This window comes from Brienomyrus brachyistius, chromosome 3, assembly GCF_023856365.1.
Source record: "Brienomyrus brachyistius isolate T26 chromosome 3, BBRACH_0.4, whole genome shotgun sequence".
NCBI classification, from domain to species: Eukaryota; Metazoa; Chordata; class Actinopteri; order Osteoglossiformes; family Mormyridae; genus Brienomyrus; species Brienomyrus brachyistius.
In genome coordinates, this window is record NC_064535.1 from 13,993,999 (window position 1) to 14,012,015 (window position 18,017).

The 18,017-nt window shown below is 44.3% G+C and overlaps 2 protein-coding genes across 3 annotated transcripts in view; one reads left to right on the top strand and one right to left on the bottom strand.

Moving 5' to 3' along the window:
- Nucleotides 1-18,017, bottom strand: part of cdh23 (cadherin-related 23) — a 188,409-nt gene that overhangs the window by 19,977 nt on the left and 150,415 nt on the right. For both annotated transcript variants that reach the window (XM_049007874.1, XM_049007873.1), the window contains 5 exons: nucleotides 17,695-17,922; nucleotides 2,988-3,209; nucleotides 2,604-2,723; nucleotides 979-1,159; nucleotides 593-726 (listed from right to left, as the gene is read on the bottom strand). In XM_049007874.1, the coding sequence (XP_048863831.1) occupies nucleotides 593-726; nucleotides 979-1,159; nucleotides 2,604-2,723; nucleotides 2,988-3,209; nucleotides 17,695-17,922 (885 nt within the window). The remainder of the gene's footprint in view (nucleotides 1-592; nucleotides 727-978; nucleotides 1,160-2,603; nucleotides 2,724-2,987; nucleotides 3,210-17,694; nucleotides 17,923-18,017) is intronic.
- Nucleotides 4,113-16,490, top strand: vsir (V-set immunoregulatory receptor). Its single transcript, XM_049007875.1, has 7 exons — nucleotides 4,113-4,363; nucleotides 10,850-11,224; nucleotides 11,755-11,805; nucleotides 12,080-12,190; nucleotides 12,967-12,994; nucleotides 13,101-13,276; nucleotides 14,642-16,490. Exons 1-7 carry the CDS (start codon nucleotides 4,249-4,251, stop codon nucleotides 14,677-14,679), a joined length of 894 nt encoding a protein of 297 aa, XP_048863832.1. The 5' UTR covers nucleotides 4,113-4,248; the 3' UTR covers nucleotides 14,680-16,490.

Here is an 18,017-nt window from a genome sequence, read left to right on the forward strand (position 1 = left end):
ATTTCCAGAGCGTGAAAAAACACATTTTCTCAGAAACCACTTCACAAAATAAATCTAAAACGACGTAGTGAGACAGCCTTAACTGCACAAATAGAAACGTGATCTTTACACAGCTACCAGTGAGAGGTTCAACGTTTTAAATGGATTTATGTGGAATGTTGTCAGCGAGGTAAATATGTCAGTGTCAATAGCATATGAGCTAAACTCGTTTTATACTCACAATTAACAATGATGTCAGTTAGCTATCTAGTTAACGTTATTACAATTAGTGATATAAAGTAATCCACACCGAGGACCACCATAAATACAAATGTTTAATAGTAAAAATATAAATACTAGTTAAACATCAGTATTTTTTTACGTTAAGCAGTTAGAAGATGGATGATAAGGCCTGTATGTTTGTTCATAAATGTACTGACTGCTAGATGTAAGTGCACACATACTGTATTTGTGTCGGTTGTATTGCACAACATGCCTCATAATTGCATTCCGGTGCCAGCAAGTGTGATTGTGTGCAAATGTGCTTATCGATATTATTCACATTCGTTTCTGCGGTATATTTACGTAATTCCATGTTTCTCAAGTTCCTTACCGTGCTGCTCAGTGATGGCGTCCCCAGGTCACGGGCCATGACGGAGATGTTGTAAAACGGGACAGCCTCTCTGTCCAGCTCCACGTCTCTCTTCACGCGCAGCTCTCCGTCCACTGGTGATACCACAAACTCACCTAATGGGGCAGCACCGACAGTCAGCTGACACAAGTGTGTGTTTCTTAGGGTTTTCCATTCACTTCTCCGGTTCCGAACCCGACAGAACTCAACAACTAATAAAGGCTGATAAAAAGCTATTGTTTATGTGCTCAGCATCTTTTAAACAGTAGACATAAATTTTGCAACAAATGGTGTAGGTTTAGCTGTGCTTTATTCTCTTTATAATGCTAGCTGTGTGTCCCACACATGTTATCGAACCCGTGACTTACTCTGGGGGTCTCCCGCTGTGATGCTGTACTCCACCTTGCCGTTGAGTCCCGAATCCTCGTCTGTTGCTTTCAGGGTCCACACACGGGGTCCTGGCTGGCCCTCAGTGATGTCAAACGGTCCCTCGTAAGGCCGAGGGAAGGTGGGCGTCACGTCATTGATGTCAATAACATTTACTATTACCTGGTGACGATAATGGCAAATGAAGAGCAAAGGAGAAATACAGCAACCTAGAATAAGCTAGAATCCTAACAGCAATAATTTTACCAACATCCTTGATTTTACGCTTTTATCTCACAAGTTATTTCCTACCTCAGATTATTTACGATGGTGAGAAAGCCTGCTCAGTGGGCCAAACAATGATATATTTTTATGAAGAGTCTAAGTTCATGGCCCCAAGGCATTCGACTGGATTACAAATATTTGCCGAATGATTCGATGCATCGCAAATACTTAATTTCAACCGATATAATTAACTGAATATTTAGACAATCTAACTGAATGAACTGATGAACTTGCCAACCAGCACAAAGTACTGGAATGACATTGTGTCTCATTCTGTAGAAAACGAAAGATCAATCAGTTAATCCTGAATTATAAACACGTCACAGGCCAGTACTTTGAGACTCCTTATGAGCAGTGATGACGAAGCTCCTCCTTCTTCACACACTACTACAGCACAGCCAATCACCTCCAGCATTTTAGTAGGTGTGTCTACTAGTGCTACTAACTTTGAATAGATAAATTTTAAAAATCTGGCAGCAATATCGACTAAGACCGACACATCAGACCGATGCTGATATCTGGATTATTAATTTATATCAGCCATTACTCACATATTAACTGATATATTGTCCATCTCTAAGAGAGGTATAGGAACCGGTGTAACCCCGATATTTTATTTGGTAGCCGATAATGCTAGCTGCTAGCTTACTGAGCCTTCCCTTGCCACACTGCTTTTCAGAAAATCGCTTGCTGGTGCTGCTACTTTGTGCATTTACCTGCCACCTGCGAGCAATGTCTGGATGTAGGAATATCTTTCCGGAGAATTTTGTCTCCCAAAATTTATTATAACCGATTCTGACATTACATATCCATTCAATTGAATCACCACCTTAATAACTGATTCATCATGATGCATCATTACACCCTTACTTTAATTAATATTTATTTATATATCATATTTTTTATTAATAGTAGGGGTTGATAAATCTGTATTAATATTCTCGGCCCGTTCATTTTTTCTAGGTTATCCGCTGTAGCATCCAGACCAAAACACAACTGAAACCAGACCCCCCCCTCCACTCTGGACAGCTTTGCATTTTTCAGATGCAGTGGAGCTTGACTTTGTGTTGTACTGGAATCTGGGACATGGAAAGATTGTTGGGCATCCCAACAGTATAGGGACACGGGAGCTGGAAGTCAGTCACTAGGTAGAGGGTATAAACTCATACCTGAGAGTTAGTCAGTTTAGCTACTAGCTAACCAAACCTGTCTGTTTGTGATGGCCGATGCGAGCACGGAGGAACATGCAGAATCCACAACTAGCATCTGAACCCACAACGCTGGTGGGCATGGGGGTAAATCAGGCTATTTGTGCCATCGTGTGTTTCCTGGGGATTCTCACCGTGGCGCTGGATGTCAGGCGAAGTCTATGGATGGGACACTGGTCAGTCGCTGTAACTATGAGTGTGTAATGTCCACTGCTGATCTCGTAGTCCAAGGCCTTCACTGCTACTATGCTCCCCTATGCATGATAATACAATCAATAAACTTACCAAATCAACCAAAAACATGCCCAAACATCACTGTCCTCCCTTTAAACTGAATCTGTGGAAAGCTTACGATTTATCAGCATGCAGTATTGTTACCTAAACAGAAAGGCTATAATAAAACAAATGCAAAGTTATGAGAATTCATTAATAATAATAATGATAATAATAATAATAATGTGAAATTCCAATAAAGAGTATTCTTCCTATTTGTGATCTTTGTGGGATGCCCCCCTTACCGTGGTGTTATTAATTTGGAAAGTCTGGATTAAATTTCCTCGGGCGATGGAATAGAGCACAGTGCCATTAAGGCCCTCGTCTGGGTCCAGGGCCGTCACCGTAGCAATGGTGGCACCCTGAGTGCTGGGACCTTCACTCAGTACCGTGACGTACTCATCCACTGGGAACTCTGGAGCGTTGTCATTCTCATCCACAATGTAAACCAGGACTGTGGTAGAGGACTGGAGGAAGATGATTTAGGGGTTAAGCATGAAACGGTACATTTCAGTAAGCATTAATCACTAATGGAGAGTAACCATAACAAAATCGTGACACAGGAGCGTGGCACGAGGGCAAGGGCCAATTCAATATGCCTCAGCTAGAGTTGTAAATATTTCATTCATTCATTCATTCATTCATCCATCCATCCCAAATCACGTGGTTGAGGTTTGCAGTATACGTGTCAGTGTTATCAATGCATGAAATCAGATGTTCAAGCCCAATTTATGACTTTAATTGCCAAGGATTGTATTTTTTAACAATAATTCATTAGCCTTTGAAACTACTTCATAACTCAAACATACAGTACAGTATTTTCACTGAAATATTATTACTATGACAATACGATATTCATTTTACTGCAAAGTATAAACTTTTAAACAAAAAAAAAACTTTATATAAAAGCAAATATAGAAGTTGGAAATAACACATTATCATTAAACAGCAATTTCCTACAATATACAGAATCCTGGAAAAAAACTGTAATATACCTAAAATGCAGGGCTATGACAATGGCTCTACACAAAAAAACAAACACTTCATTGTCATTTTGATTTTTTTTTTAAATCTCAAATTCGTCATAATGACCCTCTTGTTGACGAAAGTGTAAGACTTTCGTTCGAAACCAGAACTTATTTGACTCCGAATAAATAAAAAAAAACATCTGACTTAAGATAGTTGATAATTTACTAATATATTTTGTATTAATATGTAGGCCTACTAATATATTGTAAAAGGAGGAAGTTTAAATAGAAAATAATGAATTTATGAAAACAGAGAGAGAGAGAGAGAGAGAGAGAGAGAGAGAGAGAGAGAGAGAGAGAGAGGGGGGGGGGAAGTGGGGTGGAGAATGAGGGTTTCCGTATCACGTTACAAAATCCTCAGCTGTGAACAGTGTGTAGAGTTAACACCAAAACTAAAACACCATTTCCGCAAACGCAGGAGGTTGTTGTATAACAAAGAAACAATTTAGGATTAGAATTAGGATTCTCCGCAACACGCATGCTTCAGAGCAAGATCACCATGCTGGATTTATACTGGAAGTCGTCCTCGGGAATTCGCTTCGGGTTCTGCTGGATCTGCATCTACCTGACAGCGACCAGCTTTCCGGGTCCAGGTAAGCGGTGCCGAGCGGCGCAGACAGCAGCCTTCGCGGGGCGCAGCAAAGCCACATGGTGAAAAAAGTAACTTTTGGTCCATCGAGTTGAAACAGGAGGACACGGTCTGCGCTTTTATACACTGCACATTTCAAGATACACTGAAGGGTTTTAGTGCTGAATGACTTACTTACTAGTTACACTTATATTTATCTATACAATTTATATACAATATATAAAGAACAGTTTCAACTCGTCTGTAGTTTATTTTATTGTAATTCATTTCATTTCATTTTCCTGAGTCTGAACTACAGCTATTCAGGGAGTGCAGCTGGATTAGGGTCAGGAGAAACATTGCTGCGCTTTCTTGCAGTGACATTTTATAAAAACATATTAATGTGCCCGCAAATTCATCGGTGCACATTACAGATGCCTATGTTTCGAGATGAACACCTGGCGAAGGTCTGGGGTTTGTCTGACCTCTCTCCCCCCTTTGGCATTACTCTGATCCCCAAGACAAAAAGCAGCTGTTGCCCCCGGCGTGTGACGCCGTCACCGTAAAGCACTTCAGACAGTTCGGGTTGCATCGAAAGCCATCCAGCTTGCCTGGGCTATTGAAACTGCAAGAGAAACGCCCTGCATGTCCAGACCCTTTAACCGCGAAGTGCCGGAATGATCCAGTGTTGGGGGACGTTTAAGTGTATTTTAATGTACGTCGCTGTCTGCAAAGGAAAATGCTTTGGGGTTATATCAGTTTTAGCCGAATCGACGTTTCCAGTAAGGCCTGTTTAAAACGTTATCTTTTCCCGTGGAAATAGTTTACGCGCAAACCTAACTTTGCAGTTTCCCCTTCACATTTTCCTCTGTCCATAGAGAAAAAAGTACCAAAACAAAGGCGGTTGCACATTTTAAAGGGCGTTATTTATCGCACATAAAATCGCGTTTTCTTACAAATACTTTTTCAGAGAAGTCAATACTGTTCAGCTGCCAGTCCACACATACCGAAAGAAATGGACATATTCATAGTTTTGGTCTGAAACTGTGCTTGCGACTAACGCTCTACTAAAATATACATGTAAGACCTAAATACATCACAGTTAGTGGTCTACCTCTGAATGCGCCACAAAAGAATAAACGTGCTTTAGGCACACGGACAAACCAGCTTGTGAAAGTGGAACAGCCTGACTTATTTTTGCAGTTTTTTTTTTTTTTTAATTATGGTTTTCGCATTTATTTAGGCATCAGATGAGGGGTACAAATTTAAGCATGGGTTGACTTACTGGAAAATAGGGAATGACTGCAGTGATTAATGCTGTTTGGTATGTAGGACTGTGTCTCTAAGAAACAATAACAATATAGAGGAAAAAAACTCTTTTTTGTTTGTTTTTACTGCTCCCTTGTTACCTGCTTGGTGTCAGTTTTACTCAAGCGTTTCACCTAAAGTATCTCGCTACAACTTACGAGCCGGTGGGGGTGGGAGGCAGTCTGAGAGGTCGATCTGCAGGTGGGATGGGGCTCAGCTTAGGCACTGAACTTGACCTTAGCTCTCAATAAAAAAGGCAGCTTCTGTCTGTCGTTGAACTAAGGGAAATTGTGTCAGATACGGCAGAAGCACAGAACCCTAGATGGCTTGGTGTGAGCACTATTGCTGCCGGAACTTGTGAGGCTGCTGCGAAGGAGTTCAGCACGTCTGTTTGCCTGATTAGACCACAATTGACACATTTGACTCCCTTAAGGTCTCCCACCACTAAGGTCCAACAAGAAGTTTAATCGACATCTCCAAACATAAGGATAGTTCAGTCGGATCCAGTATGCCACCCAAGGTTGAACTGCAGGGCTCTTAGCTGAATGGGCCAAGATGGCCGCTTCAGGGTTATTACTGCTGATGCCGTGTTTGGCTTTTCTCCTAGAACCAAGCGTTCCCTTATCCACAATACGAGGGGAGGCCTTGGGCCAAGGGCGTGCCTCACTCTCATTCATCCATCCACTCACTTCCCATTAGGACACATGCAGCAAGGATGAACTCAAGGATAACATGGCAGTGTCTGACCTTAGCCTGACCTTGACCTAAACAGCTGGTATCTTACACAGATAAAACACAAGCTGCAGTAGGCTGACTCAATACAATGGCAGTTGTGAAACAGAGAATTAAGAAATGGAGGAGCAGCCCACTCAGAACATTATTACCATAAACAATTTTGCAAGATATCCTTCTCAGTCGAAGGCTGTACAGAACAAGGCTTGGGGAACCTTATAATTAAAATGGAAGAAGCTTGCAGTGTGGGAGGGAGACTGTGTGGTGGTTCACAGAAAGGAGCTGGAGTTAATCTTAAGAGACTGGTGTGTGATACGATTGTGGAACTGAAACCAGTGCAGCAGCACATTCAGACGACTCTCGCAAGCATGCAGGACGCAAAGTCCCACGATCTTCACTGGCTGGCAGGCGATGGAGAAATGGAGCTAGCTGGGACTGTGACAGGAACGAGAGGGTCCATTTTTTTAACCCTTCCCCCAAACTAAACTGTCATTTAACAGGGGGGGGAAGAGCCTTTGACCTTTGTCTGTACACCCCCTTTCAGCACCTCTTCAGCAAAGAGTAACTTACACCACTGCAGACAGCTCGGTAAATGGTCTCTTTAGGGAATGACACCTGAAGCTTTGTTGTGCCTTCTGGTGATTAAAATGGAGTGGGGGGGGTGGGGTGGGGGGGTGTTCCTTCATATCTCATTCGCTGAGTCATTACTTCATAAGTTGCTTATCTGCGTGATCTTAGCGTGAAGTAATGACTTAGTTTAACGTATTAGTTCTTAAGCAAGAACCAACGGATTTCCAGAATTCCCTGGTTTTGGTGTTTATTTTTCACTTATCCTGGTTAGGGGTGCAGTTGGGGTTGGGGAGGGTGGGGGTACTTTCTCAGAGCAGCACTGGGGGCATGGTCAGGGTGCACAATGGTTAAGTCTTATTAGCTAGTGTCATTTTCATAGTTATACTCAGGACAATTTTTATACTTGGCAAAATGTGATTTGGAGACGTGTCTGGAGCATATTAGCGATAATTTTCTTAGTAAAAGGAAAACGTTAATAGTTCCCTTCAAATATGAGAGCTTGTTGCCTTACACTAGTGTGATTACCACCTTGTTACTACACAACGAATCATGGCGCTTGCCTCGTGACTTCTCGTCTAAATTATAGTGCATCTCAACCACTCCAGTACCTGGAGGGTGGAACTGTGTGGGAATGAAACGTGAAACCTGATTCCTGCAGGTGAAACAGGACTCAGTCCAACAGCAGAAACGTGTGCAGTCAGCCACAGACAGACATCAGAGAATAATGTGCGACGGCTGTAGTCTGAGCATCTTATAGGATACTGGTCTGGCCATTTCACCTCACAGCAGCACCATGCGTTCACTGCTCCCTGCTACCTCTTCTGATATTAGTGTCAGCTACTTCCATACGCATCCAGACCTTATTAGGGTCTATCCGAGTCAATCCACATTAGAATGGGGGTGCAAATAGTGGACTTTTTTTAAAAAAAGCTAACGGCGATCGGAGATGTCTGGTTACAGCACAGGATTCGAGACTCGAGTGGGTGCCCTTAGACAAATAGTAATGAATTGAGCCTGTCTGTCTCTATTCAGCAAACAGACACATGTTTTTCAAATGCACTCAGGCCAAGAAGCGAGTCACGTGCAGATTAACAGAAGTTTCAGCCTGTAGTGCAGGCGCGAGCCGGAGGTTTCAGGAAACGACAATGGAAACAAAACCTCGGGGGTGAAGGGGTGGCCCGATCGGGCTATTCAGGAGGTTGGGCCGGATTCTCTCAATGAAGGCTGGACTCTCCAGAGACTGGAAACAGGAATTCTGGTCCGGGATCCTGGCATCAATGGAAACTATGACAATCTCATAATGCTGAGGAAGGTGTGAAACAGAATCCAGCGGTGTGTTGTATTGTACCTCGGAGAGACAGGAAGAGTCTGGGGGCCAGGCGGTTCAGTTAATCACAGGCCCTGGGTTTCCTATTACTCTTCCTGACACAAACGGACACAGACTGCGGCCGTTTTTGTTCCACCATACAATGTACTGCTCCAATCCCACCCCAGCAATCATCTCATACTTCTCAGCCAGTATCTGCCCCCAACTTAAGATAATCGTATCTATTCTTCAGTTAGTGACTTAGCTATCTAGTAGCTAACAGAGAAGCTGCACAAGACACAGGCTGAAGGCAGCAGCTGTTTGCTGTAAATCGAAGGGGGCAGCCATGGAAAAAGCATTCCATGTTAAGCTATTCACTATTGTCTGACATAAAAGTTGGCAGAACTTGCATCCACTGTTTCTGGGGGCGGAGAAGGGGGGGTTAATTATTACGGCACCGAAGACTGAGGGTCTCGCTGTGTGTTGGTAAGAAAGCAGCTGAACAAGGACCAAATATCATTACAGTAGAAACAAATCAGCATGCAGTTCCAGGGTGAGCAGAAAGGCCCGTGTGGCTGCTTGCAGGAAGATGGCTCTGCTCCAGCCCCACAAACTCTGTATGAGCACATACATGCTCGGGTCAGCGGAGACTGACTAGATGGAACAGGCTAGTTCCCTGATATCTATACAGCACAGGCGTGCATGATCATTACATTGTGGTTTCACACAAACAGGAACTCGCTGTCGAGCTGGCACTCTATGCAGTGCCAAAGGGAGGTAAAGGGGACATGTTCTACAGGGAAAAACAAGGTAACATACCCTTGCGGCTTTAAAAGAAAAAAAGAAAAAAGGTGTTAAAGTTAAGTTCATGAGCCACAGAGAAAAACAGCTGTCAGAGTCGCCCTTTGACACGCATATATAGCCAGTCATACCAAGACACCTTCAGATGCACGTGTGTGCACAGGGCATCGCATCAGAAAGGCATCCCAGACGGGCCCCGAGAAAGCTGTGTCCTGCGTAAGCAGGTGCGCATACACACTCGCGCACGCACACACGCAGGCACGCACGCACGCACGCACGCACGCTACGATAAGCGCCGGCTCTGTGCTGTTTGCATGTTACTCGTTAAGGTACGGCCAGCCTCTCTTTGTATTTGGTTTTCCCACAGACGCTGTGGCTCAGGTGACATACGCCACTTACACATACAGGCTGCTTTTGTCTGTTTCAGAAACTTGTTTGTTTATGGCTTCTGCTGTCGTGTTTTTCCGAGAATGTTTCGTTCATTCCTCGTGGATAAGATGTGCATTACTTATGTTTAAATACTTGTGGAAACATTGGTTTTATTTACATAAAATAACCCCCCTCCCCCAATGGGGCCAGCAGGGCGGGGGCTTGAGGACACATCTGTTTTCTTCCCAGTTGTTTTTAATATAACTCCCACAAGCTGCCTAAACAAAGTATGTCTCATCGGTGAGAAGACATTATTATTTTCTCTGAGTGCTTCTGGGACTGACTGCTGTGGGCTAACTATTATACAAGCTAACACTCATGACTTAAATGAAGTTCAGACCAATACAGATGCAAACACTCCATAAAAGGGTAAAACAAGCAAAAAAATGCAAAAGATGAAAAGTGCAATACAAGCACAGTCGTCTGTGCTTATTCCTGCTTCAAACCATCTTTAAATAATAAAGTTCCGGTAGACCTGGAGGCAGTAGATATGCTGGGTGAGACAAAGGTAAAATGGCCTAGTAAAGCCAAGCAGGAATTTCTCAGGAAATCCATCTACTCGTAATTCTTGTTGGCCTGTGTTTAAAATATTTCTTGATCAATCAGATGTTTAAAATGGCATATCTCAGCATTTATACTAAAAATATGACTAGTGGTCAGGCCGTCCAGGCTAAATATCTGCTTTCTTATTACCGAGATACATGGTCATATGTGCAAAAATACCATGGTGTGATCACTGTCGAGATACGGATACGAGGATAGGACATACAATATGAGGGTGACTGAGACGGCATGTGCATGTTTGAAAAAGACGACTCAAACATTAAAAAGAAATCTGCTTCTTTTCTCAAAGTAAAATCCTTTTGTCGCCACAAAACTCTACACTCTTTATACTTTTGCACACTCCATTTTCATGGTGTTTTATGTTGGTTAAACATATGTAATCACTGTACAGGTAGTTCTCGCTTACTGAGCTCCCGATGTCCCAATTTATATGTTTACAAAAATTTTCTGCAGCAAAAATTAAAATTTCCTTTTTCATAATTTTTAAAACTTTGCACGTAACTCCAAAAATGCCATCCATGACCTGACAAAGTTTTCTGATGCTTTGTAAACTATGCATGCCCGACTGTGCATGCGCAGAGTTACACGTTTTGAGCTATTTTGTGATGTGTGCGATATCTACCATGTTTCACGATCCACCCAATCAGATGTCTTGGTGTTGTCTGCTCTAAGATCTCTGAACCAATCGTTTTTCGTTCTGCCCTCAGAACATTTTTGTGTAAGTAAAACTCCCATGACCACCATTAACAGTGCTCCCAGTATCTTAGCACTTAAAGCCCTTCCCCTTCTGCCTCTCTACAGCCAGCAGTGACCACCTAAGGCTGTCTGCTGCGCACAGGTCCTACATCTGCCCAGAGGGTGCCAATGTCACCATGCAGTGCATTTCTGAAGGCTCACTGTTGCACACCAGCGACCAACTGAAGCCCTTATGGTTTTTCACTCCTCACCTGGATGGCAACTGCCGGGACAGGATGCACCCCCGCAATGGCAACCACTCGTCCATGCGGCCTCCGGGCTACAGCACCTCGGGGAATACCCTCTCCATCACCCTGACCCACGTGACCCGTGACGACCAGGGCCTCTACTGCTGCGTGGAGCTGGAGGTCCAACATGAACACCAACACTTGAAGGTGCCACAGAGGGCACGCAGCCACGTGCTGCTCAGTGTCGGCCCCCGTAAGTGCTGGACCTCCAATAGTACATCCTAGGGTAGTGTCTTTCAAACCGGTCTCCGGGGGGGGGGTACCCGCACACTCCGGGCCCCAGACCTTAAACAACAAAAAAAAAAGTGGACTGTCTAGGGGTCTACGAGGACCGGGGTAAGAAACACTGTCGTAGGGAATGAGTATGATTGGGCACCTGTGTACACCTCTGTAGCCTCACTGTATAGCAGGAGCATAATGGCAATTTTAATGAATTACTTTGTGGGGCTGGAGCAGAGGACATTTTAGGTGGAATAAAGCTCCCCTAAACAGCCCTGGTGACACCCCCAGCAGACAGAACTCTCACATTTACAGGTTTTTGCTTAGACCAGCTATAACAAACGTTTCCCGCATTCAGTCTCTCGTAACAAACCGTTCCGCTCTACTTTCATATCCGAACAGCTGCTCATGCAACATTTGCACTTATAATCAGAATTTCTCAGGGAAGGTTAGAGGAGGGATGCAAACTTCTGTCTCACTGATTATGCCCTAATACCTTTGCAGGACAAAACGAGAGTGCCAAATGTTCGTTTATGGACCATAAACCCATCGAAGGTACCTTCGAACACTTTCACTGATGCATTGTTTACTCCGGCATTGAACTGGAAGGCATTCTTAGCCATACTGGTACCACATCTGTGTGCTACATTATCGCCTGTGACTATGTTCAGCACTTTGCTGTTGGAATTTAAGTTATTTGGACAAAACCAAGACCACGTCGTGTAAAAGAACCCAAAAACATATAGGATACATACTGGAGGACATGGTAAAACCCTTTAATTAACACTTGGATTTCTCTCTTGCCTCTACTCACTATTCCCCCCCCCAGGCACTGTGGCAGCAGGGTTGGCGACAGCAGGGTGCATTATGGGTATTCTCTCTCTACCCCTGATCCTACTGCTGGTGTACAAGCAGAGGCAGACGGCCCACTCCAGCAGACGTAAGCAACTATGCCCAAGCACACATATGCACTGTAATATTTGCTTAATAATTACTGCAATATCAATTATGTACTGCAGTGTTAATTATGTATGATCATGCAGGTATAGGGTTAGTGCATCTTACTATTTGTGTTCACCAGGTGGTGTGAACAGAGTGACACATACAGTCTCTTTATGCCCCTTTGGGGCTGTGGGGCTGCTTGCAAAGTGAAAGTTCATGAACGAGGTTCCTGCCACCAAGCCGCAGAGGCCTCTGTTTCTTGCGTTGCGAACAGTTTGCCAAAGTTTAAGCAGGGCATGTGCATGTTGATTACATATCCTGTATGACAGCAGCACTAAGACAGTTTCTATGCAACCACCTTTCATAATTGTTGCGTCAGACATATTGGTAAAACTGATGTGCAATTTAATAACTACTAATTTGACCAGAACAGTACTATCTATTAAAGGCTGCATTTAGAGACATTCAAAGGGCAATAACCCATAGCGTAAATAAAGAATGAAGTTTATGTTTTAGTTTTACATAGTTTTACTTTAACATAACAGAATTTCTTTTTTCAGTAATTTTGTTGTGCATAATATATATCCTGTGTTCAGCATAAAGACACCATGCTTGTACCATGATAGAAACAACCTTTGAAGACCCAAGCAGTTGTGACCTTGACTTCCTGTTCTGTCTGAGATTCATTTCCTGTTTCTGAATATCATACCCTGACACTTTAGGCATAGTAGTGTTTTTCCTCTTGATCATGGCTGTTCCTTCCCCCTGCCACAGGTTCACACGAGCTGGTGAGAATGGACAGGTGAGTTTCTTAAAAACCCGTAGAGCGTCACAAGATTATCTTTAAGAAACCCCCCCCGCCTCAGAGTTCACCTCCATATCTGTCATCCTCCGTTTGCCCTGAACAGTGAAGCCCGAGGTCATGAGAACCCTGTGTTTTTGGGAGATGGCCCCCAGCCGAAGACGCGCACCGTGTCCCAGATCCTAACGAGGCAGTCCTCTGAGACAGGACGCCACCTGCTCTCTGACCCCGGCACACCCTTGTCCCCTCCCACCCATGGGGACGTCTTCTTTCCGGCGCACGGTGAGTCCACGGTGTACCTGAAATCAGCCACGATGGCATCATGACCACACAATGCTGATGATGCTGAAATTCTCACCCACAGCGACTACGTATCAAGTCTCAGACAGCGCAGAACTTTTGAAAACAATACTAATGTCTTATATATCCCAGGACACTAAGAAAAGAAAACTCAAACTGACACCACAACACTGCAATTCTGACACATTCAGATATAGACTAAAATCGCACACTAAATGGTTTCTGCGGACAGGTCAAGACACAGTGACGCAACGGAAACTGCCATGAGACCCTGACACCACAAAACAGACCAGCGCCACATCTGATGTATATCCCGAAGTAATGGGTGTAGATAAGTGTTTCCCAATCCGGTCCTCAGGGTCCCACAGACAGTCCACGTTTTTGCAAAAATGTGGACTGTCTGGCAGGGAGATTGGAGGGACCAAAAATATGGACCGACTGTGGTTCCCCGAGGACCGGATTGGGGAAACGCTGTCAGAGATGCTTACAGAAGGTCCAGTGTTACACAGCTGTGCTGACTTACAGATGCACGCGCAGCAACCATGACGACCCCCCTCCCCCTCAGATCAACACGCACCCCACAGCTGATAGGCCAGGGCAAGCCTCTGTGCAGCTGCAATCCAGAAATCAAACCCAACATCTTGGCCTATTCACCATTCCTCTTTAAAGGCTTATTTTAACTTCAGAGCATCTGTCCTGGAATGTCTTAGATTCCTGACTGAATTGCTAATTTCCTGAGGATCAGTGTCCGGCTGGGTGTCTCAGGGCACATGGGGCAGGTCACTAATTTAGATTCACTTCTGGATTCCTTCTCTTTTATGGACATTTAGACGTGTTTCTGGCCGGCTCTCACAGTGTCCTGACCAACACCTGTACGCCAGTTACCCAGGCTGTACTCGTCCAGCGATGTCACTTCCCCCTTTTCTTCTTCCTGTTTCTGACCCGGAGGCCTGTTCTTGGTTCCTCTTTAGAATGTCATGGTCTGTGTTATTTGCTCACGGAGAGCCTGGGCCATGAGGAGGGTGCATCAGCTGGGTATTTTTGTTTGTGTTTGCTTTTGCGAACCACCCAGCAACGATATATCTGGGCATACAATAACTGCTCTTCTTAGTCTTCTCTTTTTTTTATGTGAGCTATAGATGACATAATACCAGCCAGAAATAGTACATAATATGTTTGCAATTCCCTGGAAACCATTAGCAATGTGAAGGTTTGTACAGCAAGTGCTTTCGTGCGGTGCCCATCGCTGATCTGCGCCTCTCAGTCGGTGTGTCCTTCCAAGGAAAATAAGCCATTGCAAATAAGAAATGTTACAGTAACTAAGATCATTCCTTGTTTTTTTTTCAGAACCTATCCCAGAATCCCCTGATTTCATGCAGGTATAGTGGAGCCAATCCTTGGCAATCAGCAGATGTCTACCCCCGAAAGAAGACCCTTTCTTCTGTGTCTGCATTTCACCACAGATAATTCATATTTCATACCTTTCTTCAATGCTTTGCTCTTGAACTTATATTTGAAAAAGAAAGGGGGGGGGGGGGGCAAAACCAACAGGATTTCCCAAGCTCTTCTCTTACAGCCATGGTTGTTATGCACGTCCATCAAGTCCCAAATCCTCAGTTGAGCACGAGGCAGATTAGCCACTAAAAGCCGTGCTAGAACATTCTTAATGTGCTGACTAGCAAGTCTTTGGCTCTTATGGCTTGTACAGTATTTCAGCAAAATACCATATAGCGTATGTATAATGGAGTTCCTATGGTTTACTGCTGTATTAGTTCGTGTAGGACAGTTAGTGTATACCGAACTGCTATTTCATCGATAAGGGCTGAGCATACTGGTTTCTGACTGATTTAATACTTATAGCATGGAGGTTTTAACCTCAGTTGATCTTTGTCTCTTCGAACAACACTTCTGCCTCACTTGTCCAATCAGAGCGAGCAGCGGGTATGCGATGCGGGAAAAGTGTGAAACTTCAGTGTCGCAAATGACTCTGCCGGTTGCATCCGGCGTCAGTAGCAAACAACCTGCAGTGTGGTTGTCAGGGGGCATGGACCCATAGTAAACTGGTAAATCCTGTCACACCCCTGGTAATGGGTGTGATGTAAGCATTGTACTGCACTGTTTCTGCTCCCTGTCGTTTTCCAAGGATCATGTCACTGCTAAGGAGTCATAGATATTTCTACAATGTTCATGTTCAATGTTTCTAACCAAAGTTCTATACAAAAGTACACTTTTATCATTTAAAAAGTAATACAGGACTTTACATATTGATTTGTACTAAGAGTTTTGTCATATACTATATTCTAAGTTTTATATATAAAATGTTTCATGTTTTGATACTTTGTCGGCTTTCGAAATGGATGCCTTCTGAAAGTTCTCTTTTTCTAATGGTCTTGTATGCTTGTGCTAGATCCTGTTATTGCATTACTGCTGTACAGATAATGTCCTCCAGCTGGGAAGAATCCATGCAATAATGGTTCCTGAGGAAACGCAACAGGGATGAAACAGTTAATATTTAGTAGGACGTGTTGTAGGTCAGACCAGCGCTCTCTGCTGACATTTACAGCAAGCAGTGTTGAATTATTTGTGTTTTAGACATACTGTATGTTCGGGAAGGAGTATAAGCAGATTTGTATCGTTAATGTTCATTCTAACAGGGTACTCAGAGTGCATGAATGAGAAAGTTGGCTCAAATGACGGGTAAAAACTGGATGTCGGTGTATCTATATGGATAGATTCATTCAGGTCTTATGTGAGTTATTACTGGCACACTGACCCTGCTGTGCAATAATTTGATATGAGTGTGAATGGTACTGTGATGTGAATGAGAAATGGCCTACAGCAGACCGGTGTTACAGCGAAAGAATAACATTTGTGCCGAATCATTAATTAAGGAAAGGCCTCTATTGGTCTGCCAATGGAGAGGGTGCTGTACTTTATAAAGAGTATTGTCACATGAAACCAGGATACTCCTGCTTGTGCCACTGAAATTTCACGGTAGGCAGCAGTGGTTACATCATACAGTATGTGTGTGTCTGTGTGACTGATAGCGGGATGAATGTGCATAAAAAAGAAGAAAAGGTGTATAAAGTTGTATATAATCTCTGAACAAAATAACAGTGATGAGCAATTCAGTGAAGGTTTTTGTTCTGTTCTGATTTTTATTTTTTTTTTGGCAATAAAGTGGATTTTGTCTTTCTTTCTGACTCAGCAGTGAGTTCCCCCCCCCCCCCCAGCCTTTGCAGCTGTCTTGGTATTAATCACAGAGATTATGACGGGGTTCGGCGCACAGATGCAAGAATTACTTTATACTCAGCTGAAGGTCGACACGAGCTTCTGAATTGATTTCCGACAAACGTGTTGCGTCGCTAGGGAGTGAGTGGCTCATGGACAGTGAAGAAGCTAAAAACTCAGAGCCTGAGGATGCTGACTGCCCCCAATCTGCCCTGCCTCTTTCACCTGCCCGCAGACACGCTATATGCCTCATCCTCTCGCCACTGAGCTTTCTGGGGCAAACCAACGACACGTCACGCAGAAGAAAAATACTCCTTTGTCAGAGCTTGTTGCCTGTCTGATGCTTCTACAGTCACTCCTCTTCCATTACCACTTATCCTATGTAAAGTAAATGTTTATATCTTATATTTGCATTTAGAGATGTGAGTCCGATAATGTGCTCAGGGACACAACAGCCGAAAACCAGGCAAGCGTGTCCCTACTGCATACGTGTGTGGGGCACAGAAGCAGTGAGGGCTGTCCCTCCGCACACACTGACACACTTACGCAACAGCTAAACTGGGACAGTGTGCTATGGGGGTGGGCGGGGCTTATCAGACTCCTCTGTCAGAAGGAGGAAGTCACAGCGCCATTTGGTTTGTTACTTCCTGTTAAAAAAAAAAACGAAACACTATTGTGGTTTTCCTGTTTTGTACTTTTTGCTCAGCTATCATGTCACCCCCCTCCCCCCCCCACCTCTAACACTACAAATAAATACTACAGATAAAAGTCAGGTGCTTCTGCAGGAATGTAAGAACTCTGGATGGGGACAGACGCGAGCGATTTGCTTCCGCAACCTCAAAAATCATCACAGATCTTCAGGGCTGAGTGGAGGGCAGACGGTTAATGAATCTCACAAAGCATGAAGCTGGTATAATGTGATAACGAGTTTCCAGTTAAGTCGCTCGTTTATCTCGAAAGGCTCCTGACAGCTAGATTCTGAACATGGGGAGGGAAACGTGATCGGGTTTAGGACAAGGGTGACTGCAGCAGAAGAACAGGACGCAAGCTGAAAGCGGACGATTCAGCACGGTGTTGTCGTCCCTCAGATAAAGTCCGCCCTGGGTCTCAGTTTATTGTCATTACTCCTATTATCCTTTGTAGCCCCCCACCCCCCACCCCCGGCTCACCGACAGTGGCGGAGTGCCATCGTCCTCCACAGTCACCGTGAGGCGGTACTGCTGCTGGCGCTCACGGTCGGGGGGCGAGGGTCGGGTTACGATCTCCCCGGTCACGCGGTCCATGCGGAAGGTCAGGTCCTGGTTGCCCCCGGTGATGTAGTAGAAGAGCATGGCGTTGGGGCCGATGTCCCGGTCACTGGCTGCCACACGCAGCACAGACGTTCCTCCGCCCACATTCTGGCCCCAAAGAGATTCAGGGTGTGAGGCCTATGTGTCTGTTCTGTTTGACGATCCCCCCAAACATGCTGCTTCCCCAGACCCTCCGTCATCAA